The sequence below is a fragment of the Rhinocladiella mackenziei genome (genome assembly GCF_000835555.1).
Source record: "Rhinocladiella mackenziei CBS 650.93 unplaced genomic scaffold supercont1.6, whole genome shotgun sequence".
Classification (NCBI taxonomy): Eukaryota; Fungi; Ascomycota; class Eurotiomycetes; order Chaetothyriales; family Herpotrichiellaceae; genus Rhinocladiella; species Rhinocladiella mackenziei.
Window position 1 is genome coordinate 672,302 of NW_013550599.1, and position 25,382 is coordinate 697,683.

Below are 25,382 nucleotides of genomic sequence, written 5' to 3' on the forward strand. Positions count from 1 at the left end.
ATGTCGTCTGGCAATGTCCAATGGGGCCGTGGTGATTGGCTGCCAGCAAGTGCTACGTGAGATTAAATGCTTTGCCGTAAAACGCAGTTTGGAGAGCTCCAGTACGCGAAAACCCCTGTCCTTCGCTTTCATTATGTAATGACATATAATCAGTATGAGTAATTTTTGAAATACGTTTAAATGACTTGAATGACAGTCACGGTGAAGTATAGTGCAGAAGAATCTTACTAGTAAAACTTTTGATCTGACGGACGTTAAGAAAGGCCCATTACACGTATTAGAGCTCAGACCCTTCTGGCGCCGCCAGAAGGGTCTGAGATGCTGAGACAATTTTCCCCCCTTCTTACATTGTTCCAAAGGCTAGATATGGGCTCCGTAATAAATCCACTTCATCTTGACATCTGCAGATTCAGCCAGCTCCGGTATTCCTGGTACCGCTGCCAATAGATTAGAATAGATGTCGACTCCTGGCCTGAACCAGCGCCTGCTTCTCTCGATCCCAAGATGTCTGTCGGAACTCGTACCATTTCCTCCTCCATGACATTCCATCCCCAACATATCCTCTCCGGTCGCAGCCATCGTTTTATGTTGGAATCAACAGGCATCGTTGGAGACATGGCAGCTCGGGCTGCAAGGAGACTCACTAATGCCGCTGGAGGTTCCTCGCCTGGAGCCCATGGTCCAAGCGTGGGGACATGTGCCCATGAATCCCCATGTGGTGGATACCATTCCGCCAATTGGTGGACCCATTCAGTGATTCGATGTGGCAGTTTTGTTCCATAAGCATATTCGCCGTACAATGCTGAAAGAATGACCGCAAGGCGAATCTTATCGAGATTTACTAGACTCTGGCCTTCTCCATTGGCGGTAGAATCAAGAATATTTTCTAGCTCAGATAAACATTTCTTCACGGTCGAAGATAGACTGTTGGGAAGCATCGCTAGGATGGCCTCGCAAGTGAGAAGTTCAAATTGATGACTAAGGCGTTTGTGTCGTGCGGTAAGAGTTTGAAGATTCTGGAAAACAAAGGCAGAAAATTGAGGTTGCAATTGATCGAGGATATCCTTGGCTGAAATCTCGCTTGAAGCTGACTTGAGGACGAACTTGCAGACGGCGACGGCTGTTTCGACTATATCCAATTGACTATCCCGATAGATCTTTGCATGATGTTGTTTCGAATTGAGAGGTTCGACAGGAGGTGTCTTTCGAGCTGGATCCGTGGCTCTCAGTCTCTCGGCACGTGCAGAGCAATCTCTCAGCAGCTGGCTTAGGGTTGCCAAAATGATTCGACCGTCTTCAAACTTGGACGTTTCACCAAGACAGTAGCTCATCAATGTCTGCTGTCTCGAAAACATGGTTTGGAGCTCACGCTCATTCGCACACAAGACCGAGATACTGTCTAGCAAATCGAAGGAGAAAAGTGACGTTTCTAATGCTATTGCTGATGTCGATTGTGGATGTAGGTGGTTGAAAATGAAGCACCGCTTCTCTGGATCTGACCGGAGATCAGGCTTCCACGTTCGAGCCATGGCCAATGGCGATCCAGGAGGCGGTCTGATGCTGATCACAAGGTGGTCAAAGGGGTTGTTCGGGATCGTGAAGCCATACGCCAGAAGCAGGCCCTCGTTGTCGCGGGGACCATAATTGTTACAGAGCTCCTCCCCGGATTCGTACGTCTCAAGGATTTGGAGACCGACAAAACTATACCTGGCTTGCCATTCGACCTTTGCCCCTGGTTTGTGGTTGAGGAGGTCTAGAAGTGGAAGGAGAACTGCAAACCGGTGAGAAAAGAGTTCCACGAGACTATATGGGGCATCTTCGCCGGCAGGACGATGAAGATATCGAGCTTGATCTGCCGGAAGAGTGTCTTCAAGGACTTGTGAAGTGAAAGATCGGCTACCAAACATCGTCGCAGCCCACCGGAAACGAGACCTGTTCAGACATGAGTGGAGCTGGTCAGAGAGATCGGTCAGTTCTGACGTACCAGGTGTATTCGCCGTTGAGAGCGTTCGGCCAGCGCAGGTTCTTGAGGGCGCCCATGCCCTGCAAATACATCTCCTTCCACTTGGCAGTCTGAGTCGACAGCTCGTTCTTGAGGTTAGTACCCTCAAGCCAAACCACGTCTGTTTCTTCCTCGAATTGTAAGTCTGTCACCTCTTGCACAGTAGGTATGGTGGCAATATAAGGAGCCCACCAAGATTTCTCTCCAAGGACCAATTGCTCCATCAAAAAGAAAGCCTGTAGAGATTCAGGTTTGGGGGAATGGCTGCGGAGGAAAGACTCTGGGAAATGAGTGCCATGACTTGAAAACGGTGAAATATCAAGAGCATTCAGAACTGATAGTGTAATTCGCATGGGACAACTCGCCACTCGAGTTCCAGAAACGAGCCTCGTGCCATCCACCACGACGGCATGGAAGCCCTTGCGTATACTAAAGGCAATTTGAGCGTCAGGATGAAAGTATCCATCATTGGCTAGAACCCAGTCGACAAGCTGCCGATGATTATCAAAGATATCAGTGGCTTTGACGGTCTGCTCACCCATAGGCATAGGAATCGTCGCCCTTTGTGCTTGAATGTCGTCGACACCCCGACCCAGGCTGGTATTATTAGGCTCCATACTGAACTGTACGCGAACGGGATCACAACACCGGAAACCCTGCGAAAAGGTAAGCTGGAACTAATGAAATGAAAAATGAATGATACGGACATAGAAATGCTTCAGAAAGGAACCACATGTGGAAGTGAAGGAGCGGTCAGAAAGTAGAATTGAGCTGCGATAAAGGGAGAAAGGGAGAAAAGGGAGAGGAGAAAAAACGGCCCTTTGTGTGACATGGAATTTAATATTAAGTTATTTTGACAGTTGTTTGCCCCTCATTTGTGTCATAACGTGTTCGCAGGAGATGGGCCACTACGTCTCGACTACAGACATGGAAATGAATCATTGAACAAGATACTGAAGGTCTCCAGGCAAGACCCTCCTCGACGAGAAGATGCCAACTCTGATCTTGATGAGGAAAAGCGCGAGAGTAAGCGAGTTCGGCCTTCTCCAAGGCTCCCAGCTCCAAACAACCCCGAAGTTCAGGAGGAATGGATGAGCGGACAAGTCCTTGAACCTGGTCAAGGTTATTTTCGATGCCGTATCAATCGCAAAGGAAGACTCGTTGATACCTCTTCACGGCCTTTTGATTAGGAAGTATAAATGGTTGCTCACTTCTCTTTTCGCCCATGTCCGTTTCTCCTCTCACCCCCGGCCGCATATTGAATTTTGGAACCATTAGCCTCGTTCTGCACACGCAGTCCTAGCTCCTCCAAGGCAGTTGAAAACCAAGAATATGGCTGTGAATGGAATCAACGGTGTCAATGGGACACGTTCAAAGCATGATATTTCGACGTTGAAGGTGAACCGGTCCCGGTTGATGGATGCTATCCATACAGGATGTAAATATGGCGCAGCTCATCGATATGGAGAGTATGTATTCCAAAGGGCTGCAAAGGAAAAAAGAAAACAACGGTAATAACGATGAATAGTCACCCTACGGAGACCGGGATGGCCAGGCTAAGTCTGAATGATGCCGACAAGCAAATTCGCGACTGGTTCATGGCAGCTGCCGAATCATTGAATTGTAAGACCAGTGTTGACCAGATGGGAAACTTGTTTGCCATTAGACCGGGCAAAAACTCTTCGGCGCCTCCTATCATGATGGGTTCTCATCTCGACACTCAGCCAACAGGTGGAAGGTATGATGGCATTCTTGGTGTCAACGCCGGTTTGGAAGTACTCAGAGTGTTGCATGAGAATAACGTCGAGACTGAAGGAAGTATCGGTGTTGTCAACTGGACGAATGAAGAAGGCGCTCGCTTTCCGATGATGGCTGTCTCGTCTGGTGTGTGGGCCGAGGCTGTCCCTCTGGAGACCGCTTGGGACCTCGCTGAGGTATCTCCCGGCGAAGATGGTCAACGACGGACCATGAAGCAGGAACTCGAGAGAATCGGCTATCTTGGGCCACAACCCGCGTCTTACAAGGCCATGCCCATAGCCAGTCATTTTGAACTCCATATCGAACAAGGTCCGAGTTTGGAGATCGAAAAACGGAAGGTTGGGGTGGTGAAAGGTATCAGACTAATCCTGCTACGGGAGCCCGCGCTGACAACGACGAGGTGTGCAAGCATTTAAGTGGTTCGAAATCACAGTCAGGGGCCGTGACACACACGCTGGCACAACCCCGTTTCCTGCTCGAATGGATTCCATGCTATGTGCGGCTAAACTTATTGTCGAATCCAACGCCATTGCAAAGAAGCACGGTGGCCTGGCGACGACTGGAATCTTGACCGGTCAGCCGGGCTCTATCAATACCATGGCTCACACCGTTACCTTTACCCTGGATATCCGGCACACGGTGGACGAGAAGCTCTCTGAGATTGAAAAGTCGTGTCGGGAGGCATTCTCAAGGATCTCAGAGAAGGAAAGTGAAAAGGGCTGCAAGATTGGATGGAAGGAGCTCGTCGACAGCCCAGCCGTGAATTTCCACCCTGATTGCATTGCCGCTGTCGAAGCTAGCGCTAAAGATGTTTGTCAAGACCTGCCCATGACTGCAGAAGATGGAGAGCTGTGGAGATATATGATCAGTGGAGCTGGCCATGACAGTTGCTATACGAGTCGCCGCTGTCCAACGAGCATGATCTTCACCCCGACCAAGGACGGAGTCAGTCATAACCCTCAAGAGTATTGTAGCCCTGAAGATTGGTAAGTCCTATTCACCTTTTGTGCGAGATATGTATTTTGACGATGAATCAGTGCTATTGGTACCCAAGTACTACTTGGGGCCGTGCTGAGATATGACAGGCTGCGGGCTGATAGAGGAGATTTTGACTGATGTTGAGACTCCTAGACGCTCTGCGCAAAGGGGAGAAGGAAATAAAAGAGAAACGATCGTCTTACATGCCACGTAGCCAAATGAGCAGTTCAGACCGGCAGCCTTTGTATCCACAGATTTACCGAGAGTTTCCTCAGCCTGGCCCCCGATCTTGGCAATCGTTTCCGCATCCGATCCAACTTCTTTCCAACCAAGGAAAAAGAGGAAAACCCGTTTTTTTTTTTTTTTTTAACAACCTGGGACCCGAACCAGGGTGTAAGGAAGTGAGAACCTCTACCTGCACAGAGATGTTCCCCTCGATGGTCGATGGCGATGATTTTTCCGAACGCCAGTTTTCATATTGATTCACTCTCCGCCTCAGTGGAGACACCAGGAGAGCACAGCGTGAGACCAGTTTTTGGGAATTCAATTCGTAAATCTGTGAGTTTTTGGAGCAGCTGATCGCTCTATTGTACATCCATTTTCGTCGCCGTCGCTGTGCGGTAGGCCAGAGTCTAAAATCCTTCGAAACTCTCTATTGATCTGCTCGCAAATAGGCCCCCGACATGCCTCTATACGAACGCCATACGCCAAACTCGTGGCCCATCACCCTACAAGGAGTGACGAGCTGTCAACCAAGACACCGGTAACAGGAAGGGAACGGAACGCTTTCTTTCCCGGCGTCGTTTCTTTCCAAGGAATTACTCCCAAGCCTCGCCTCTTCAGAGAACCTTTCATGATTTCCCGTCACCTTGTTTTCTATTCCCTTCTCTCGTTGGTTGTTTCGGAGGCTTTGGAGGCCGCACGCTATGGTCTGGTTTCTTTCCTTCCAGCCGTTCGACCTCCCTCTCCCACCGAGAAAAGTAATGCAGCATCTCCTCTTCACAGTCACGCTTTTCACTCTCCCTGCATCCTTTCAAATTCACAACAAAGTCTCCCTCTTGCCACATACTATCGTGAGTGCGAGTTTCGCCTGTCAATGGATCTCGAGTCGGGGGAGTAGCGAAATTGTATGAGTTGATCTTCCGCTGTTCAATCAAGACCAGCTTGGCTAAGATGGTCGGGTGCCATTGGACGAGATGTTCAAGGGCGTGATTCTCTGCCTTCTGGAACGCGTAGGCGCGATATAATGGGTCGAACCATGCATCGAGGAAGAAGTGGGCCCAATTGTCCGCCGTGCTAGGCGTAAATGGTGTGTTGCGGAGGATTAATGAGGTGTGTGCAAGGTTATCCACGTCTTGAGAAAGGATGAGGTGTGTGCGAGAGGGTTTGAGGTATGAAAATGTATGAATGACCGAATCAGGTGGAACAACCGGGACATCTTTCCGCATTAGAGAGTCAAGTGGTTGTAGAATGTGAGACTCGAGCGATAGTGAAGGATTGGTTATCAGTGCATCTGCAGACAGGGACCAGAAGAAAATACTTGACGAATGTTCTGTCAAGGCATGACGGAGGGCTGGGATGACCGACCACGACGAGGGAGCAGGGTCGACCAGGGGCGAGTATCTGGATATATTTGTGTAGAAATTCTTGTATCCTGCAGAGTATGAGTCTTCCTATGGAGGCCCAACACAGGGCACTGCACATACCATGTCGAGTGGCGTAATGGTCTCGGTTCGCTCTGACCATTCGCATGTAGTCTTCGCTCATTGACTCGTGGTCAAAGACGGTAACGAGGACGATATCTTGACGGCCTTCAATTGCACTCGGACCATCGTCGGGATCTTCCGCGGAGCCGGAAAGAATGAACTTTAGGCCCAGGGACAGGGCCAGTAGTCCTAGCACTACGAAGCCGAGAAGTTGTAATTGCTTGCGCCGTCGTTGAGGGGTGGATGCAGTGGGAGCGTATCGTGCATATGGAGGAGGATGGGAGGTCTTGCGCGGAGGGAGCGCGAAGTGCATGTCGCCAACTGCGGAGGAAAGAGTTGATCAATCAAGAATTAAAGAACTCATCGTGGCTTTCATGGAAGCAAACGGACTGTAGACACGGAGGGTGAAGGTGAAGATGGAGTTTCCTCAGGGCCGCTCCACATTGCGTGCTTGGACTTGCGTCTTAAAGGTTGTTCCTTGATCAGACACCGCCAAGAGGCCACACATTAGCAACAAAGATTTGTCTAAACCCTACTGGTACTTGTGCATTGAGGGCCATTTTGCGGAGTCTTGACTGAAATACATTGTCCCTTTGGGTTTACCAAATGCCTGGGAGCATGGTGTAGCGCTTTTTCTTGTACTTGTCCCCAAACTCCTTCCGGTACCTCCGTTCCTTCTTGCTTGCCCACTGACCCATTTGAGCAACAGAGACAAGGAGGAAGATCAAAATCCCCCAGCTAAGGCCGCTTACCAGGTACACCCCAATCCATGAGATAGTTTCGGTGAGATAGTTGGGACATGTGACGAGATTGAACAACCAGCCCTGCGGAATCCCACGCTCTGTTCCGCCCGCACTTCTTAGTCTTTGCAAGGTGAGATGCGTTGAAAGGTTTCCCACTTCGCCAAGGACGAAGAGAAACAGGCCCGGGTATAGGAGTCGAGGGTTTGCTTCTTGAGCTGCGGCAGAGGATGGGGAATAAATAAAAGCTGCCGTCAAAATTCCCGAGAGAACCCAGTAGTGAAAACTGTTCTTAAAGATGTTCCGAATAGGCATGGTAGCGGCCGAAAAACGATGAACAAAGACTGTCTCCATCTCTCGCTTCACAAAATGGAGGCAAATCAGCCAGCATAAAATGACCTGAAGTTGCGAGGGGTCTTTGGCTGCTGAAGGATATATATAGGGTCGGAGGGCCAATGCCAACGGATGTATGAGGATTGGCCCGAGGTATTCGATAATGAAGACAGTTCGCCATGCGATTTGTGTTCCAAGATCTTTCACATAAACTGTACTTTGATCTCGCAGGCCAGTAGAGTATACCGACGTGTCTTTGGAATTGACAATCACGCTGCCGTCTGAGCCTTTGGTGACGCGGAGTCGATGGGCAGAATATTGGGATTGTCGTGCGAGTTCTGAGTAGACGTCGGCGGCGGTGGCATTTGGAGGGAGATCAATAGTTTCGGGTAAGGACTTGATAGGTTTCCCTTGGAAAGAGAATCAGTGCAGGCACAGGGCTGTATCCAGAATGTCATGTACGCTTACCTCGAGGCCGAATTTGGAGCGTGATGGGTTTTGAGCTCATGGTGATCGGATCGGGCTTTGCCAATGGATGAACGCAGATGCTCGGGGGTGAATTACGAAGAGTCAGTCCAAGTTCAGCGATGGTGATGCAAGTTGGCTCCAAAAATATTTGGCGCTGTTGTGGGTGAGGTGCAAGCTGAGTTTGGTGGCCCCTGAGTGGCAGAAAGCTGGTGCTCTTTCGTTGGAGTGCCGCGCTTTCTGTGGCACCATACCCGGAAACTTAAAGGACAGGTACATACAAGAGACAATACTACTGTAGGTACCATGGACAAGCAGCTGCGGCATCGGGCCGCTGCCATGTAGGTACACCTCTGTCTCGCTACCCCACCCAGCCTTTCTTCTGCATCTCCAATAGCCGCCAGCTATGGTCTTTCACAGGGCCCAGACTTGTCAAAACTGAAGGCGTTGCCTGACCTTCCACTGAATACTGAGCTTTTTCCGAAGAGGCCTGCAGCTGAGCTCGACACTATTGGTGGCTTTCCCCCCCCAGACCTCTCAGGCCGTCAAGGGGCTGGCTGAGAATGTGAAAAATGGTAAAAATGTCATTCCCCCTGAATGAGTTCTACTTCTAATCGACCTGTCACTGAGTTGACTGTACTACCTTAGGTTGGTGAGCTCCATGCCAATTACTACAAGGTCCAGCTCTAGTTTGCTTTCTGTTGTCGCTTCTGCAATAACTCTTCACCTATCTTTGCAGTCTCTCCTCCCGCTCTTTGTGCAAATCGTTGCGTTGAACGGCGCAACGACAGATTCAATATGCCCTCCATCTTTTCCAAACTGAAGGGTATGCTCTGCATCCCTGACAGCTCTAAACCTCACTCAGAGAAAGCAGCTTCCAGAAAACCTCCGCCACCACCATCGGCCCCGAAGCCGGCCGAAGATGAACGGCGACGGTCTTCTGACACATGCAGCTCTGCCTCGTCGAGCGACAGCAAGCGATCCGACCAAGTCTTGGAAGTCCTTAAAGCCTTCAACCTCAAGAATATCAAGACAGTCGCAGACGTGGCTATGATCGGTGTGGATGGCGAACCCGTCGACGACAAAACCTATCTCATGGAACGGATCATTCAACTGGCAGCAGACCTTCCCGTGACCAGCAGGACCAGCGCCACTTTGACCAACGCATTTCTGAATCAATTGTGGACAGACCTACAACATCCACCCCAGTCGTATCTTGGTACGGAGTACATCTACCGTAAGGCTGATGGCTCCAATAACAACATTCTGTGGCCTCATCTTGGCGCCGCTGGCCAGCCTTATGCTCGGACCGTACGTCCCAGGCGAATGCAACCCATTGATCGCCCTGATCCTGGACTTGTTTTTGATAGCCTTTTGGTGCGAAAGGAGTTCCAACCCCATCCCAACAAAATCTCAAGTGTGTTGTTCTATGTAGCATCGATCATTATTCACGACATCTTTCACACCAATCATGAAGACTACAGTATATCCGACACTTCCTCCTATCTCGATCTCGCTCCTCTCTACGGAAGCAGTCAGAAAGAACAAGAGTCCGTCCGGGCCATGCGTGACGGCATGCTGAAGCCCGATTGCTTTGCCGACGTCCGGATCCTGGGTTTTCCCCCGGGCGTGGGAGTACTTCTTATCATGTTCAATCGCTTCCATAATCACGTTGCAGAGACTCTTGCTCTCATTGATGAAAATGGCCGCTTTTCGAGGATCCTCAATCCCCAAGGCACGCCAAAACCTCCCAATGCCCAAGCGCTCTATGACGAGGCCCTGTTCCAGACCGCACGACTGGTCACAACGGGCCTCTACGTCAACATTATCTTGAAAGACTACGTCAGGACGATTCTCAACTTGAATAGAGTGGACAGTTTGTGGAATCTGGACCCGAGATCCGAGGAAGGAAAGGCGATTTTTGGCCACAAAATCCCGGAAGCGACCGGAAATTCTGTCTCGGCTGAATTCAACCTCGTTTATCGGTGGCATGCTTGTGTCTCGGAAAGAGACGAACAGTGGACAAAGGACGTATACACCACACTCTTCGGAGACTACCCGACTCAAAGTCTGGGTGCGTTCCTCTCTGCACTTGATGGGTGGGCAAAGACTTTGAGCTCAGATCCATTGAAAAGGGAATTTGCCGGCCTTAGCCGGCTACCAAATAACAAGTTCCCCGATGAAAAGCTGGCAGCAATATGGACAGCGTCTGTCTCGGACATCGCGGGTAGCTATGGCGCTGGTCACGTCCCGGCGATCTTCAAGAATGTGGAAATCCTGGGGATAATACAGAGTCGATCCTGGAATTTGGCCAGCTTGAATGAGTTCCGGGAATATTTCAAGCTGCAACCCCATGAGACTTTCAAAGATATCAATCCCGATCCGATAATTGCGGAGCAGCTTCGACGTCTCTACGGCCACCCTGACAACGTCGAGATCTACCCCGGGGTTATCGTTGAGGCCGCCAAAGAATCAAAACTGCCTGGAAGCGGACTGTGCACCAACTTCACCACCTCTCGGGCAATCTTGTCGGATGCAGTCGCGCTTGTTCGCGGGGATCGCTTCTACACGGTTGACTATACACCAGCCAATCTGACAAATTGGGGTTTCAATGAAGCAAGTTATGATTTGTCTATTAATTACGGATGCGTCTTCTACAAGCTTGTCCTCAATGCGTTTCCCAACAGTTATCGACCAAACTCCATCTATGCACACTATCCATTGGTAATTCCCGAGGAGAATAAGGTAATATTAACTGGGCTGAAGAAAGCGGACCGTTACAACTTCGACAAGCCCATGGACCTCCCAGCACCGGCGATCTTCAAATCCGTCGAGGCGTGCAGGGCAGTGGCTAATGATACGAGTGCCTTCCATTCCACTTGGGAACCATTGGCATTTTCTTCGGGGTACGGTCTCCAAAAGAGTCGTGAACAAGCTCCAATACTCGCCCAGAAACTGATGGAACATGAAGGGCTGCAAAGTGCTGCAGCTACTTTCTACAAAGACACCATTGCAAGCTTGGTGAAGAGTGAATCTTACCAAGTTGGGGGAACTCGGCAGGTTGATGTCATACGTGATGTTTTCAATGTCGCTCACGCACGGTTCGTGGCCAATGTCTTTTTCTTGCCGTTGGGTTCCAATGGAAAAGGTCGTAACAAGTACGATGAGTTTGACATTATCACACTCTTGTCTGCTGTGTATGCTTGCACAAGCCCAGAGCAAAGTTCGGCACATCGTTTTGTTATCATGAAAAAGAAGCAAAGGGGGATTCGGCAGCTGGCAGAGCACGTTCAGGAGGACGTCGACGGTCTCATCAGAGGAAATTTTGGTCTCCACTCACATTCCACTGTCCAGCTCCGAAGCTATGCTACTCAGGCCATCCAAGCAGTCTCGAAAAGCGGATTATCGCCAACTGAGATCGTATGGAGTCAAATTCTCCCACTGGCCGCAAGGATCTTCGTTACGCAATCACGCGCATCTGCCGAAGGCATCGACTATCTTTTCGGTGGCGGGCAAGCGAAGTTCCAGGACTTGCAGGAATTGCCAAGAACTGGGACTACGTCCTCGGGCAAATTTCAATCATGTGTTGATGACATCTGCCGCATACTGCCATCGACACCCCTCTTCAGGCAAGCAGCATCATCGAAAATCATCGTAGATGAAGGGCGTCAAGTTGAACTTTTTCCAGGACAGATTGTTCTCTGTGAAGCAGTAAGTACCATTCAGGCACCCATTTACGAGGTCCTTGAACTGACAGTGCCGGCAGACTGCGGTGACTGGTGATGGTGGTACGACCTCCGAGGCAAACGGGCCTGTAGCGGTTGAAATATCTCTCGGAGCCCAACTAGGCAAAGCCATTGTGAGCGCAATGCTCGAAGTGCTCTGCCAACTTCACAAGGTGAGCCGGCCAGCGGGCGCCACAGGCCGACTTCGACGCCTAAGACAGGACAATACAATTACTTATCTCAATGTTGAGGAGAGCACGAGTATTCCACATCCAAGCTCGATGAAAGTGAACTGGCAGGAGTAATGGGAGAAAAGGTGGCGTCTCTTCATTCGGTACTGGACTGTTAGTATTTGGAGTTATGGCCATAATCTCCCGTTGAGGCAATGAGATATTTAGTCGTATTGTAGAGATCATGTCTCGTTCAGTAGCCCAATGTGAACTGAGAGCGAAACTTTGATGTTTGTGAGGCAGCGAAGGTGCAGGCATATGCACCCGCACCAATAAAAAGTGAAGACAACGTCATTGCTCGAAATTTGGCCCTGCAGACCAGACGCGCTGCAAACCGCAAAACTGTATTGCAAACCAACGCAGACCTCTTCATTCATCCATCTCTTCTTTAATCAACGCTCTGGTCTGCAACAATCGCCAGTCTTTCTCTCATTCATCTTTTCATCACTGTCGATTGTACACTATTTCATCGCCGGTTTGGTTTAGTGATACTCTTCCAGATAGCACGGCGTTCCGGTTCGGGTGACCTTGCCCCAACTACGACGCCTGGTACCAACAAACCGACGACACCGATTCAAATCCAGACCCTCTCTTCCGACCGAATTAACACGTTGACTCATATCACTCCGGATCCCCTTCCATCCCTAGCCCATCATCATCTGGTGACATCACCGACATACCTCTCCTCGGCGAAACCTGCACACCCGGTCGAAGGCTGGACTGCGCTTTCACGGCTGAATATCATTCCACATCTCTGATGCAGCTTATGCTGCAACGTCACGGGGTCTAGAGAAGATGGGGAAGGTTACAAGGAAGCCACAGGAGAAACACAAAGTGTCTTTGGTAAAGTTGATCGCTTCGCCTCTAACGACCAGGCTAACATCGCTGGACAGTCACCTGCGGTGTCGGATTTCGTTACGAAGGTGTCCACCGCCCCTCTCGCAGATCTACCGGCTCTTTTCAACGGGTGGTCGCAGAGATGGCAATATCCTCGTGGCGATCTGAACAACTGGATCGAACCTCTTGACCGTTTCGACAGTATCCTGCAAAAGTTCAGCAAAACATATGGACTGGACCGAGGTCCCCAGACCATACCTTTTGGCCTCTCGCTACTCCTTGAGGAGTGCCCGGGGATCGACGAAAAGAGACTTAAAGAACTAGGGTTTGGCCCAGAAGGTGATAGAGAATTGATCGAGGCTGTTTTGGTCTTTTCTAAACTGCTGGTGGAAAAATGTGCGAACCGAGCCGTCTACAATAGCGCTGACCGGTTGAACGATCTTCTGAATACCACATCGCTATCTTTGCTGCACAGTACACTGCGGATCACATTCTTCCTGTCGCAGAAACACGCACAGCGATCCGCCGCTTCACATCATCTCGCGGCAAAGTTTCACGACTTGGATCCTGAACGCCTCCAGAGACTCGCTTCCCCTCTTGGTAAACCTCTGCCATCCGCCGTCAAGCGTGGAACGACATCACCCGTTAAGACGACTAAATCTAAAGACAAGCCCGTACCTGCGAGTAAAGGAAGACGAGGCTCCACGGCAGTGAACCCCAACGACTTTCGTTCTCTTTGTAGAGAGACTGTGTCACACAGTGACCGTGGCAAGTCCGTCGCTGCAGCCGATCGGGAATGGCAAGCATGGGCTTACGTCAAAGTGTCTTGGTCGTCCGCCAGTTCTGAGCAGTCTCCTTCAGGCGAAGCCTCGCAATCGTCTGAAGCCCCGTCAACTCCGACACCAATCCGACAGTCTTCCTCAGGACTCGGCAGAGTTGATATAAATGACTCGCCCACTGGAAGTGGTAGTCGTCCCGCGGCGGTACCAGATGCCCAAGATGTTTCGTCGAGGTCCATTGAGCTTTCTCCCACAGATTTGGCAAACAATACCATCGAGTCGATATTGCGAAATCAGCCCGCTGACTTGCCATCCAAGGCGCGCTACGAGCTGCTGCACCAGCTTCGGGTCGCCTACGGCTTGATCACGTCGGTCAAGACTCGAAAAGAACTCCTTGCTGTGCGACTCTTGTCAATTGCTAGCCTTGCAAATGTCTTCAATGAACCCGAACTCTCTCAAAGGTTGTTTTCAGTGGAACAAGGTGATTCAAAGCCTCAAGAATTGGTCCGACAACTCGTTAGTCTCATTCACGACAATAAGAGAGCCCAGCCATCAGTATCCTTGTATCTTCAAACCATCGCCATGGAGACAATGGGGGTGCTTGGACGTTTCAAGTCATTTGCTTCCGACATTAATACTGCGCTTGGTGCCGGTTCAAGTCAAGGACTTCTCTCACAATTGATCCAAAAAGGCTTGAACGATATTGCCAAGGACAATGATAGCACGGATACCCCAGGGGGTGATGATTGGAGGGAGGCAATCTTCTCTATGCCTAATACTCTGATCGAGGCTGCTGGCCATCATGGACGCTCCAGCGAGGCCGTCATCGCATCAAGCTTCATTACCACCTACCTGTCCGGCTTTAACATTACTACTGGGAAAGCGTTGAGGGTCCATATGCGAATGCTCGATTTCATCAAGACCTTTTTTCATCACTTCAAGGACGGCCTGGCAACCTTACAGGCGTGCAATGCCTTTGAGGCCATTAGCAACCTTTTTGGCAGCCTGGTGAATAATGCATGGGCCCTGTACGAAGCGGGTGATGGTATTCCTCCACAGCACAAGACTCGAGCAACAGACTACGAAATTCCATACCTACATCAGCAAATTATCCGCTCAATCCTTGATATGATCAATGACATCAGCAGCCACCAAGGTGCACAAGCGGATCGAGTATTGAGAAGTTTGGTAGACTCTCAGGCGTTGCTTCGTGCATTGCGTCTTATTACCGACCACTTGGCTGCTTTCGGTGCCCGCACCTGGGGAGAGGTAATTAAAGCAGTTTGTGGATTCCTTCACAGTGAACCAACGAGTTATACGGTCATCTCTGAGGCGGGAATCGTCCAGAGCATGCTGGATACCGTCAACGCTTCTCAGACTCCTTCTAGCCAGGGGCGTGGGAAACTCGTCTCTTCAGCGCCTGTGAATCGCCCTCAAGGCGTTCCACCTGTCACCGAAGCGATAATCAATGTCGCACAGGTCTTTGGTGCTATTTGCTTGACCAGCGCCGGGTTCGACTTATTTAAATCCTCTGGCGCTCTTGAGAAGTTTTTCGAAATTTTTGAATCACCCGATCATGTCAAAATATTCCGCAACGACGCAAATCTTCCGGCGTTACTTGGTTCGGCCTTTGATGAGCTCGTTAGACATCATCCGAACTTGCGAAATGCCGTAATGAGCGCTGTTGTCGTCATGGTCTCTCGTGTGAGGCACATGACCAGGTCACTTGCCGTTAATATCGGAGCAGGTCCAAAACTGTGGCTTGGTTCTGAAGAAGACTTGGCTCCATGTGGTGGTCGTGAGGCCCTTTCGCAGGAGATAACGCCCCCAATTGCACCGGATTTCGATGATTCGTCTTCTTCAAGAGCAATCGAGCTTCCAAATGGCGGAAAGCTGGTGATCGAGGCCGACGTACCTCCTCAAACTGTTGTTCGTGGAACTCCCAGCGACCAGGACAGCAACGATCTAGATGCCAATGACTATGCCAGACCTGCTATTTCCTTCTTGGTGGCATTTTTTGAGAATCAGTCTCTCTGCACAAGTTTCATCGAGTGTGGAGGATACGATCTAGTCTTGGACTATATCACTTTGCCGAGCCTACCAGTTGGACATCAGCCCTTCGATCGTCGTGATGGTCTGTTTCAAGATTTGTCTTCTGCTGTCCATATGATGGTAGAAACGAAGCCTCATCTTGTGCTCCCTCTACTGGCAGATCGGGCACGCTTCGCTTGTTCCGAGTTGAAGCACTTCAGCCAGTGCCAGCCGAAAGACTGGAGTTGTTACTTTGAACCACTCATCAAAGCTAGACCAAACCCGGTCATTCCCGGCAAGAGCCCAGCTCCGGATTTGTCTGAGGTGGAGGTCAATGGCACTCGGGTGGCAAAAGCCATGATGGCTGTGTTTTGCCTGAGTCAGGTCCTCGCCGAGGTGTTTAACGTTCCAATCTACAACCCGCGATCGTCGCAGAGTAATCTTTTTGGTCTTGTCAATCTTGCTGATATCTTTGCTGATATCTGTAACATGATGGGAAGCATCTCGGCTGCCTGCTATCGCGAATACATTGCCCTCCAAAATTCAGTACCCGAATCGTGGATTTCGCCAACCCGACCGGACAATTTTACGACAGGTGATTTCGAAGTGGATAGAATTCTGAATGCTCGCCACCATAACCATCACTCTTCTGGGACTTTGACGCCTGACCATAAGGACAGAGATGGAACGTCCGACTCTGAAGGCGCCAAGTTGGGTGAAGACAAACAGACACCTTTTTACAAAAATGTCCAGACGCTGCGGTATTTACTGGTTGAGGCGCCAGGGGCCATTACAGACTTCTTGTGCCGTTTTGGGCGTGGCATCGCAGGCCGTCGACGTATCTCTGACACATTCTCCAGGCAGAAGACTGCTTTGGCCGCCAATGCTCTTGCTTCAGCATATCTAGCTCAACTTCAGCCATACTTCCTCAGCCCCAAATCCACTCAGGGCGACAAATCCGAAGATACGGAGCTTCGCTTCACATATCTTGTTGTTGCTCTGGATAATGTCCGTCGCAGCTTCAATGACGATAGTCATCATTCCTCCGGGCCGGTGAATCATCCAACCCGGCAAAGCTTCGTCGTGGAAGCATTCCGGAAGGCAGGAGGCATCAAAACCTTGACGAGTATTGGCACAGAATTTTTTGACAAACTGAAGTCATGCAAGGTAGAGCATTCAATATTTCAAGCCAATGCTGGCCTCAAAATTTGTCTCGATATGTTGGACGAGTTCTCCAATTCAAGGAGCATTATGGAATCGGCCCAATCGACCTCTATGAAGAACACGGACCCTACGAGACAGTACTATTTCGTTCCGGCCCAAGTTCTACTCAACCTTCGAATGGAAGCGTTGCCATTGACTCTATTGATCTGGGAAAGCGACTATGCAGATCAGGCTTCCAAAGACGTCGTGCAGAAACTTGTATCTATTCTCAAACACGTGTTGACAGGTGACCACGAAAGCGAGGCCGTTCAAACGAATGCCAGTCAACCTGTCACGGCTCCATTGTCGCCGAAGAAATTCATGATAGACCCCCAAAAGGTCAACCAGCTTAAGGAGAAGGGCTACGATGAAGAACTCGTCCGAGAAGCATTCTACCGCACCAATACTCCGCCAGTCACAAGTCTTACGAATGCAGAAGAATACTGCAGAGCGTTCACATCCAACCCCCGGCGCAGACGTCTTCCAATTCCAGACAGAGAGACCGACATCTCGCCCCACTCCTATGACACTTCAGGTGTGATGAGTCCCCCAACGAATTCTCAATCAAACCTTCTGCCGACTGGACTTTTGATTAATCCGTCAAGCGATGACATTGACGCCGCTCTCGCTGATGTCGCTAACAACGCTGTCGATGAGAACGAGATGGAAGATGTGACAGAGTCCTACCCTCAGACGTCCACTACGCCAGGGGCTCCGGAGAATGCTGCACCAACCGGATCTTCGGCCATGGATATCCAGAACATACTCAATGAAGAAGAGAAGTCTCAACAAGACCGGCCCGAGCCTTCGCAGCCAGAATCACCACTGTCGTATTCTGTTGAATCAATCACGGCTCAGCGAGCGGCAATCCGTGAGGATCTTGCCGATCGCTGTAATAATATTCTCAATAATCATCAGAACCTAACTTTCGAGCTGTCAGACCTGATCATGAGTGCAACCAAGAAGCTGTCGGAGGATCTTGCCAGAGACTACTGGAAAACAACTTCGGATCTTTTGCTCGGCTCCCTATTGTCAATGCAAGTTGAAGATGGGGCCAACGAAGCGCGAGGAAAGAAAATTGCCGCCTCTGCCCATCTTGTGGCTCTGCTTCTTCAGGACGCCGACGTATTCAATGATACATTAAATATCTATCAAGAGTCTTTTGATGGACTTTTATCTTTTCTACGATTACCGCCGGCAAATGGACGTTCTGCAGGGGACTCATTCCCCTGGGTAGCACCTGTCTTGTTGATCATCGAGAAGATGCTGTCGAGAGACTATGAACCAGCAGAAGTCAAGTGGGATCCTCCAACTGATCTTGAGTCCTCTAGCAAGGCACACCTCGTCCCTGTTTCTGTCTTCGACATGGAAGAGAAGCTGGAACTATTCGATACTCTAGTGAATCTACTGCCTCGTGTGGGGAAAGACAAATCTATGGCTTTGGCGATCACTAGGGTTCTCGTCATTCTCACACGAACACGAGAGATAGCTACACGCCTAGCGGACAAGCGAAATCTTCAGAGATTTTTCCTCATGGTCAAACAACTGGCAAACGGCGTTGGTCATCGACTCCAGAGCTCATTCATGATTGTCCTGCGGCATATTGTGGAGGATGACGAAACCCTGAAACAAATCATGCGCAGCGAAATCAAGGCTTTCTTTACCGCACGGAGCTCGACAAGGCAACCTGATACTACTACCTACGTTCGGGACCTGTTTCATCTCGTCCTACGCGCTCCTGACATATTTGTTCAGGTCACCGATGAGATGGTCAAGTTGTCATCATGGCAACCGCATACCGGAAATGGCAGTGTCGGCCTTGTGCTCAAGGAGTCGAAAGAATCGAATCCGGCTAATGATAAGAACAAAGCACCTGTCGAGCCTCCCAGCGAGAGCAGCGATCTTGTGACGCACCCTGCAACAAGTGTTGAAGCCCCGGGGGACTTGTCGGAAGAGCCTAGCAAAAGCAAAGCGCCCGAATTGAAGGCTCCAGTCGTTGAGCACCCTGATGGTGTCATCCACTTTATTCTTTCAGAGCTACTCAATTACAAGGATGTCGAAGATAAAGAAGTTGTCAATGAGAGCTTGTCAGCAACAGGGGCGAACGGAAACAATCTGAATCAAGAACCTACCGCGTCAAGTCCATCTGAGGAAGTCGCTAGCAATGCCCAGGTCCATCCGAAGCCGGAGAAAGTCAAGTTCAAACCAGATGACCATCCGATTTTTTCCTATCGATGTTTTTTGATGTACAGCCTGACAGAGCTTCTATACTCTTACAATCGTACGAAGATCGAGCTCATCAATTTCTCGCGGAAAGCTGACCCGACGGCTGTCACACCGTCAAAACCTCGATCGGGTATTCTCAATTATTTCCTCAATGGACTAATTCCGTCCTGCTACGTCGACAAAGAGGATTCACCACAGTACAAAAAGAAATCGCAGATCAGCGACTGGGCAATCCGTGTAGTCGTTGCTCTCTGTTCCAAGACCGGTGAGTCTGGTGTAAGTGGTCCTCCTCAGCGATATTCCTCGCAGTCTCAGGTCGACGACATGGACAACGAGCCAGACCTAACATTCGTTCGCCGCTTCGTTCTCGAACATGCCATTAAATCATACAAGGATGCAATCACCTCGAATGAACCCCTTCAGATGAAATACAGTCGTCTGCTATGTCTCTCGGATATGTTCTATCGACTTCTGGCGAAGCCAGTCGTCCCTGAAGGCTCTGCTGGGTCTCAAAATACTTCGTACAAAGTCCTTGCTCGGATGATGTTTGAGAAAAACCTCACAGCGGTCTTAACTAGCTCCCTCGCCGATATTGACCTCTCGTATCCTGGATCCAAGAGAGTGATTAAGTTCATTCTCCGACCTTTGCAGGAACTTACTACTTTGGCTACAACCCTTAGCATGACATCTCCTGATTTCTTCAATTCCATGGTGGGAAACATGTCTGACGAAGTGATTTCATCGGCATCCTCAGTTTCTGATGTGGATGAAGAACGGGAAGAAACTCCCGACCTTTTCCGTAACTCCGCTCTCGGCATGCTAGACCCTGATAGGGATTCCGAATCTGATTCTGCGTCCGACGAGGAGGATGAGGATGAAGAGATGTATGATGAAGAATACGAAGACGAAATGGAGTATGATGATGGTATCGGTGCAGGTCCGAATGATGATGAAGCTGTTAGCGACGAAGAAGTTGACGATGAAATGCCTCCAGAGGGCGATATGGAAGGTCTTCCTGGTGATATACCAATGGGCATCGAATTCGTCGTCGATGATCCGCACATGGAAGCTGATACCGACGACGACGATGACGACGATGACACCGATGAGGAGGAGGAGGAGGAAGGGGAGGAGGAGGAGGAGGAAGACGATGAGGAAGACGATGAGGATGCCGGCGATATGAACGTAGACGACGAGAATGACATCCTCAATGAAGGCCGGGAAGATGAGGGCGAATGGGTGGATGAAGAAGGCGAGGAAGAAGAAGGCAGTGAAGAGAATGATGAAATTGCTGAAATTGCTTTCAACGGTGACGAAATGCCTTTGGAGGGACATGGTGATGGTAGGGGTGCAAGTGTCCTCAACAATCTTCTCCGCGTCCTTGGTGATCGCGACTTGGACGGCTCTGCTCACATCCCGCATCCCGTCCCTCCTGAACTCATTGTCCCTGCTGCAACTTCTGGAGACCCTGGCGATGAAGAGGACGAGGATGAAGAGGACGAGGATGGCGACGACATGGATGAAAATGAAGATTTGGAATATGGCGACGACTTCGATCACTTCTTGGCGGTCCGTGGAGCGGGCCACATCGACGATCATGGCGACCACCTGCTCTGGAATGACCTTCCGAACATCCGTCGCCATCGGCAGATTCGTGGTCCAGGTGGTCTTATGTCTAACTTTGTAGGTCGGCGTGTTGGACATCGGGATGAATTGCATGCGATGGGACGTCCAGGTCGCCTTCCGCCACATGGGAGATCTGGAGGCGACGATGGGTTGAATCCGCTCCTCCAGAGACCTCAACAGGACCACACTCGCCAGCATAGAGGAGATGCTCGCGCGCCCAATATTTTTCTTCCTCCCGGCCTTGATATTTCAGCAGTGGGTCCTGTCCCGCCGTTCGGAGCCACATTCCAGACGATCATTAGAAACGGCGATGGCCTTGAGGTTGGAGGCCACGGAGCCATGCTTGATGCCATCATTCAGGCGCTTCACCCAGGAGAAGAAGGGGGACGACTACATTTCACTATGACGGCACCATTCTCGGATCTTCGAAATGTTTTAAGGTCGTCCATCTCAGGCATCGGCCACCGCCATCATTCCCGCGAAGAATCCCCACGCGCGGGCGGCTTCGTCCCAGCGCTCACTCTCACAAGATGGCAAGAAGAGGCGCGGCTTCTTTTCGGCAATACTTACATGGAGAAGGTCCAACGTGTTCAAATTCTCATCATGTCGGTCCTAGTACCTCTTGCTCAGCTTGAAGAAAAGGACCGTCGCCGAAAACGAGAAGAGGAGCAGAAGGCTGAACGCGAAGAAATGGAGAGACTTAGGAGAGAGCGAGAGAAGAAAGAAGCCGAGGAACGCGAAGCAGCTAGAGTTGAAGAAGAGCGTCGGCGAGCTGAGGCTGAAGCTGAAGCAGCGGCTGCTGCCCAAAGTCAAGATCAAGATTCTGCTGACCATGATGACGGCGACACAGAGCCCATGGAAGATGTCCAGGGTACCAATGCAGACACCGGGCAAGAAAGTTCAGAAATTGTATCTGCCGGTAGAGACGAGACTGACTCGCAGCCTCGCGTTTTCACCACGATCAGAGGTCAACAGATTGACATTACTGATTTGGCAATCGACACTGAGTACCTCGAGGCACTGCCTGAAGAACTCCGTCAAGAAGTCATCATGCAGCAGTACGCCACTCGGCGCGAGGAGGCTCGTCAAGAAGGGAACAATCCGAGCGGGATTGACCCAGACTTCCTCAACGCTCTTCCGGAAGACATTCGAGAAGAGATACGACAACAAGAGGCTCATGCCCAACGCAGACGGAATCGCGAAGAAGCTCGCAGACAAGCAGCAAACGCAGGCGGACCCGCTCAGGCCGAGGAGATGGACAACGACACCTTCTTAGCGACTTTGGACCCCGCTTTTCGACGAGTGATTCTTGCTGAGCAGCCGCCTGAGATTCTACGTCACCTTGATCCTCGGCATGCTGAAGAAGGGCGTGCCCATGCCAGACGTCTTTTCCATTTTACCGGTATAGGCGACCGGGATGCTCGCGACGAACGAGCCAATGAAGATGGACCTCAGCGTGACAACAAACGACAAATCATTCAAATGGTCGACAAATCTGGGGTTGCTACCCTACTACGCCTCATGTTTCTCCCACAGCAAGGGTCTCTTCGGACAAATCTTTGGACCATCCTCAAGAACATTTGCGGAAATCGGCAGACCCGATTGGAGGTCATTAATCTGTTGCTTGTTGTTCTCAAGGAAGGATCAACCGATGTGACGGCCGTCGAGCGGAGCCTTGCCAACCTGTCCTTACGCGCCAAAGCGACAACTGGCCAGAAACCTCCTCAACCGTTGAAACGAACTCTGTCAATGCAACCCGCAGGGGGCATCAGCGACGAGGTCACTCCTCTGGTTGTCGTGCAACAATGCCTATCAGCATTAAAGCAACTTGCACATTACAATGTTCACATCAGGACCATTTTCCTTCGTGAGGTTGACACCAATACAACGTCTAAAAAGGGGAAAGGGAAGACCAAGGAAGTTCGAGCGGTGAAATACCCCATCAATGATCTCATTGGCCTATTGGATCGGAAATTGATTGTGGAAAGCTCAACTTGTCTTCAATCGCTGGCGGAACTCTTGTCTGCTGTGACTCAACCCTTGCCAATGATGTTGCGAAAAGACAGAGAAAAGGCGACCGACGAAGACAAGCCGACCGATGCTGAGACTGCCAATCAAGATGAGCGACCTCCGGATTCTGTTGCACCTGCTGAACCAATACAAGCTGGCGGTGGGGAGCAGGACGTTCAAATTCGAGATGCTCCACCGCCTGCTCCCGAGAGCAATGATACCAGTGTCGCTACCAACAGTGCCGCTCAGGCGGGCGAGATCACCGAGTCTACCACGAATCCGAATCCCAACTCCAGTAATGAAGACTCGAATATTGAGGAAGTCAAGTCAAGGAAGCCATTTGAACCCCCAGAAATTTCGGAACACAACCTGCAACTGGTCGTGAGTATTTTTGTTGCCCCAGAATGCAATAGTGATACCTTCCACTCAACTTTGGAGACCATGTCGAGCCTTTCTAGCATCCCTGGTACGGCCGAGGCCTTTAGTAAAGAGTTGATCCACCACATCAAGACACTCTCTCGCGCCATTTGTACCGACTTGGACGAGCTCATACCCCAGCTGAGAGAGGCACAGTCGATATCAGAGATACACGCACTATCTTCATCGAAATTCTCTCACGGAGGGTCTGATCAAGTCAAGCTTCTGCGAGTCCTGCAGGCATTGGACTATCTTTCGGCTCCAAAGCCGGAGATCGGGGAAACAGAGGAAAGCCCCGTGGCCAAGAGCATTTTAACAACTTCATACGACAGCCTGGGCCTTCGTCCTCTCTGGGTCAAATTGAGCGACTGCCTGACCGCCGTTCGTGAGAAAGACAACACCACCAGCTTTGCTACTATTCTATTGCCACTGATAGAATCGCTGATGGTTGTGTGCAAGAATACCTCTCTCAAAGATTCGGTATTGGCTCGTCAAGTTAGGGAGCATATACCTGGAAGTCCGGCCCCTGACGGTATGGACGATCTCCAGGAGCTATTCTTCACTTTCACCACAGAGCATCGTAAGATCCTTAACGATATCATTCGCCAATCTCCGAAGTTGATGCAAGGAAATGGCAGCTTCAGCCTTTTGGTCAAGAACCCCAAAGTCCTGGATTTCGACAACAAACGAGCGTATTTTACCAAGCAGATCCACTCCCGTCTGCATCAACACAGACAAATCCAGCCACCTTTGCAACTCAATGTGCGTCGTGATCAGGTGTTTTTGGATTCCTACAAAGCCTTGTACTACAAATCTGCCGAAGAAATGAAATATGGTAAACTCAACATTCGTTTCAACGGCGAAGAAGGCGTTGATGCAGGTGGTGTCACTCGAGAGTGGTTCCAAGTCCTAGCTCGAGGCATGTTCAATCCAGATTGGGCATTATGGCAACCGGTGGCCGCTGATCGCACCACGTTCCATCCCAACCCTCTCAGCTGGATTAATGGAGAGCATCTTCTCTATTTCAAGTTTATTGGACGGATTATCGGCAAAGCATTGCACGAAGGCCGTGTTCTTGACTGTCACTTCAGCCGCGCTGTTTACAAACGTCTGCTCGGCAAGGAACCAAACCTCAAAGATCTCGAGTCAATGGATCTTGACTACTACAAGAGTCTGTTGTGGATTCTGGAGAACGATATTACCGACGTCATCACGGAAGACTTTTCCGTGATTGAAGAACAATTCGGCGAAGAGAAGGTGGTGGATCTGATTGAAAATGGGCGAAATATTCCAGTGACCGAGGAGAACAAACGAGACTATGTCAATGCCCAGGTTCGCTATCGTCTCACGACATCAGTGCGAGAGCAGCTTGAGAATTTCGTTCGAGGATTCCATGACATCATTCCGGCGGAACTTGTCGCCATATTTGATGAGCAAGAACTCGAGTTGCTGATTTCTGGCTTGCCCGAAATCGACGTGGATGATTGGAGAGCTCACACAGAGTATCACAACTACAATGCTAACAGCCCGCAAGTCACCTGGTTCTGGCGGATCGTTCGAGGCATGAGCAATGAGGAACGGGCGAAATTGTTGCAATTTGTCACCGGCACCAGCAAGGTACCTTTGAATGGCTTCAAGGATCTCGAAGGAATGCAAGGGAACACGTTATTCAGCATCCACAGGTAAGTCGATTGACCTTTATATATATGTCCGCTTCTGATCAATACTGATTTGTCAATTACAGAGATCCAAGTCAATCCCGCCTCCCGACGAGCCACACCTGCTTCAATCAGCTCGACCTACCCGCTTACAGCGACTACGAGACTCTCAAGAGCAACCTGATGACAGCAATCAATTTAGGTGCTGACTATTTCGGTTTCGCATGAGGGCACTTAGTTCTTCAAGGACACGATAGAAGTGAATCGCTGTCCTCACGATTGTAACGGCGAAAATAAGATATGCATCTGCGAGGCGTTATCTCTTCTGCATGGAATGCTTTCAATTTGGGACATGTTGCCGTCGGAGCAACAGAAGCTGGCATATATCAATGGTTGGCAATTAAGCGGTTTGTACCAAAAAGTGAGGGTATCATAGTGACCACAGGTTTGGTTACAACCTGGAGGTAGCATTTCGAGGTGACCAATGGGGGATTGGACCGGGGAAGAGATGTGCAGATCTCAGATCGGAGACCAATATTTCTATTGATCATTCTCATTGATAGATTAGCTAGTCAATAGAGGAGGGTTCCATTGTTCGTCCTGATGGTGTTAGGACTTGATCTAGTCTGAACCCCCGAGTTTTACTATCTTGGCCTCG

General features: G+C 50.2%; 6 protein-coding genes across 6 annotated transcripts; 3 read left to right on the top strand and 3 right to left on the bottom strand.

Moving 5' to 3' along the window:
* Window positions 1-389: 389 nt before the first annotated feature.
* Window positions 390-2,619, bottom strand: Z518_08054 (uncharacterized protein; the record flags this gene model as incomplete). Its single annotated transcript, XM_013413797.1, has 2 exons — window positions 390-1,932; window positions 1,985-2,619. 2 exons carry the CDS (start codon window positions 2,617-2,619, stop codon window positions 390-392), a joined length of 2,178 nt encoding a protein of 725 aa, XP_013269251.1.
* Window positions 2,620-3,334: 715 nt separating this feature from the next.
* On the top strand, window positions 3,335-4,876 carry Z518_08055 (uncharacterized protein; the record flags this gene model as incomplete). Its single annotated transcript, XM_013413798.1, has 4 exons — window positions 3,335-3,471; window positions 3,531-4,114; window positions 4,161-4,746; window positions 4,798-4,876. 4 exons carry the CDS (start codon window positions 3,335-3,337, stop codon window positions 4,874-4,876), a joined length of 1,386 nt encoding a protein of 461 aa, XP_013269252.1.
* Window positions 4,877-5,589: 713 nt separating this feature from the next.
* Window positions 5,590-6,757, bottom strand: Z518_08056 (uncharacterized protein; the record flags this gene model as incomplete). Its single annotated transcript, XM_013413799.1, has 2 exons — window positions 5,590-6,392; window positions 6,445-6,757. The coding sequence occupies 2 exons, from the start codon at window positions 6,755-6,757 to the stop codon at window positions 5,590-5,592; spliced, it is 1,116 nt and encodes a 371-aa protein (XP_013269253.1).
* A 286-nt stretch (window positions 6,758-7,043) lies between these two features.
* Z518_08057 (uncharacterized protein) lies at window positions 7,044-8,025 on the bottom strand (the record flags this gene model as incomplete). The annotated part of the gene is made up of 2 exons (XM_013413800.1): window positions 7,044-7,927; window positions 7,986-8,025. The coding sequence occupies 2 exons, from the start codon at window positions 8,023-8,025 to the stop codon at window positions 7,044-7,046; spliced, it is 924 nt and encodes a 307-aa protein (XP_013269254.1).
* Window positions 8,026-8,780: 755 nt separating this feature from the next.
* Window positions 8,781-12,012, top strand: Z518_08058 (uncharacterized protein; the record flags this gene model as incomplete). The annotated part of the gene is made up of 2 exons (XM_013413801.1): window positions 8,781-11,693; window positions 11,740-12,012. The coding sequence occupies 2 exons, from the start codon at window positions 8,781-8,783 to the stop codon at window positions 12,010-12,012; spliced, it is 3,186 nt and encodes a 1,061-aa protein (XP_013269255.1).
* A 720-nt stretch (window positions 12,013-12,732) lies between these two features.
* On the top strand, window positions 12,733-24,952 carry Z518_08059 (uncharacterized protein; the record flags this gene model as incomplete). The annotated part of the gene is made up of 3 exons (XM_013413802.1): window positions 12,733-12,780; window positions 12,831-24,748; window positions 24,811-24,952. The coding sequence occupies 3 exons, from the start codon at window positions 12,733-12,735 to the stop codon at window positions 24,950-24,952; spliced, it is 12,108 nt and encodes a 4,035-aa protein (XP_013269256.1).
* Between the last annotated feature and the right edge of the window lie 430 nt (window positions 24,953-25,382).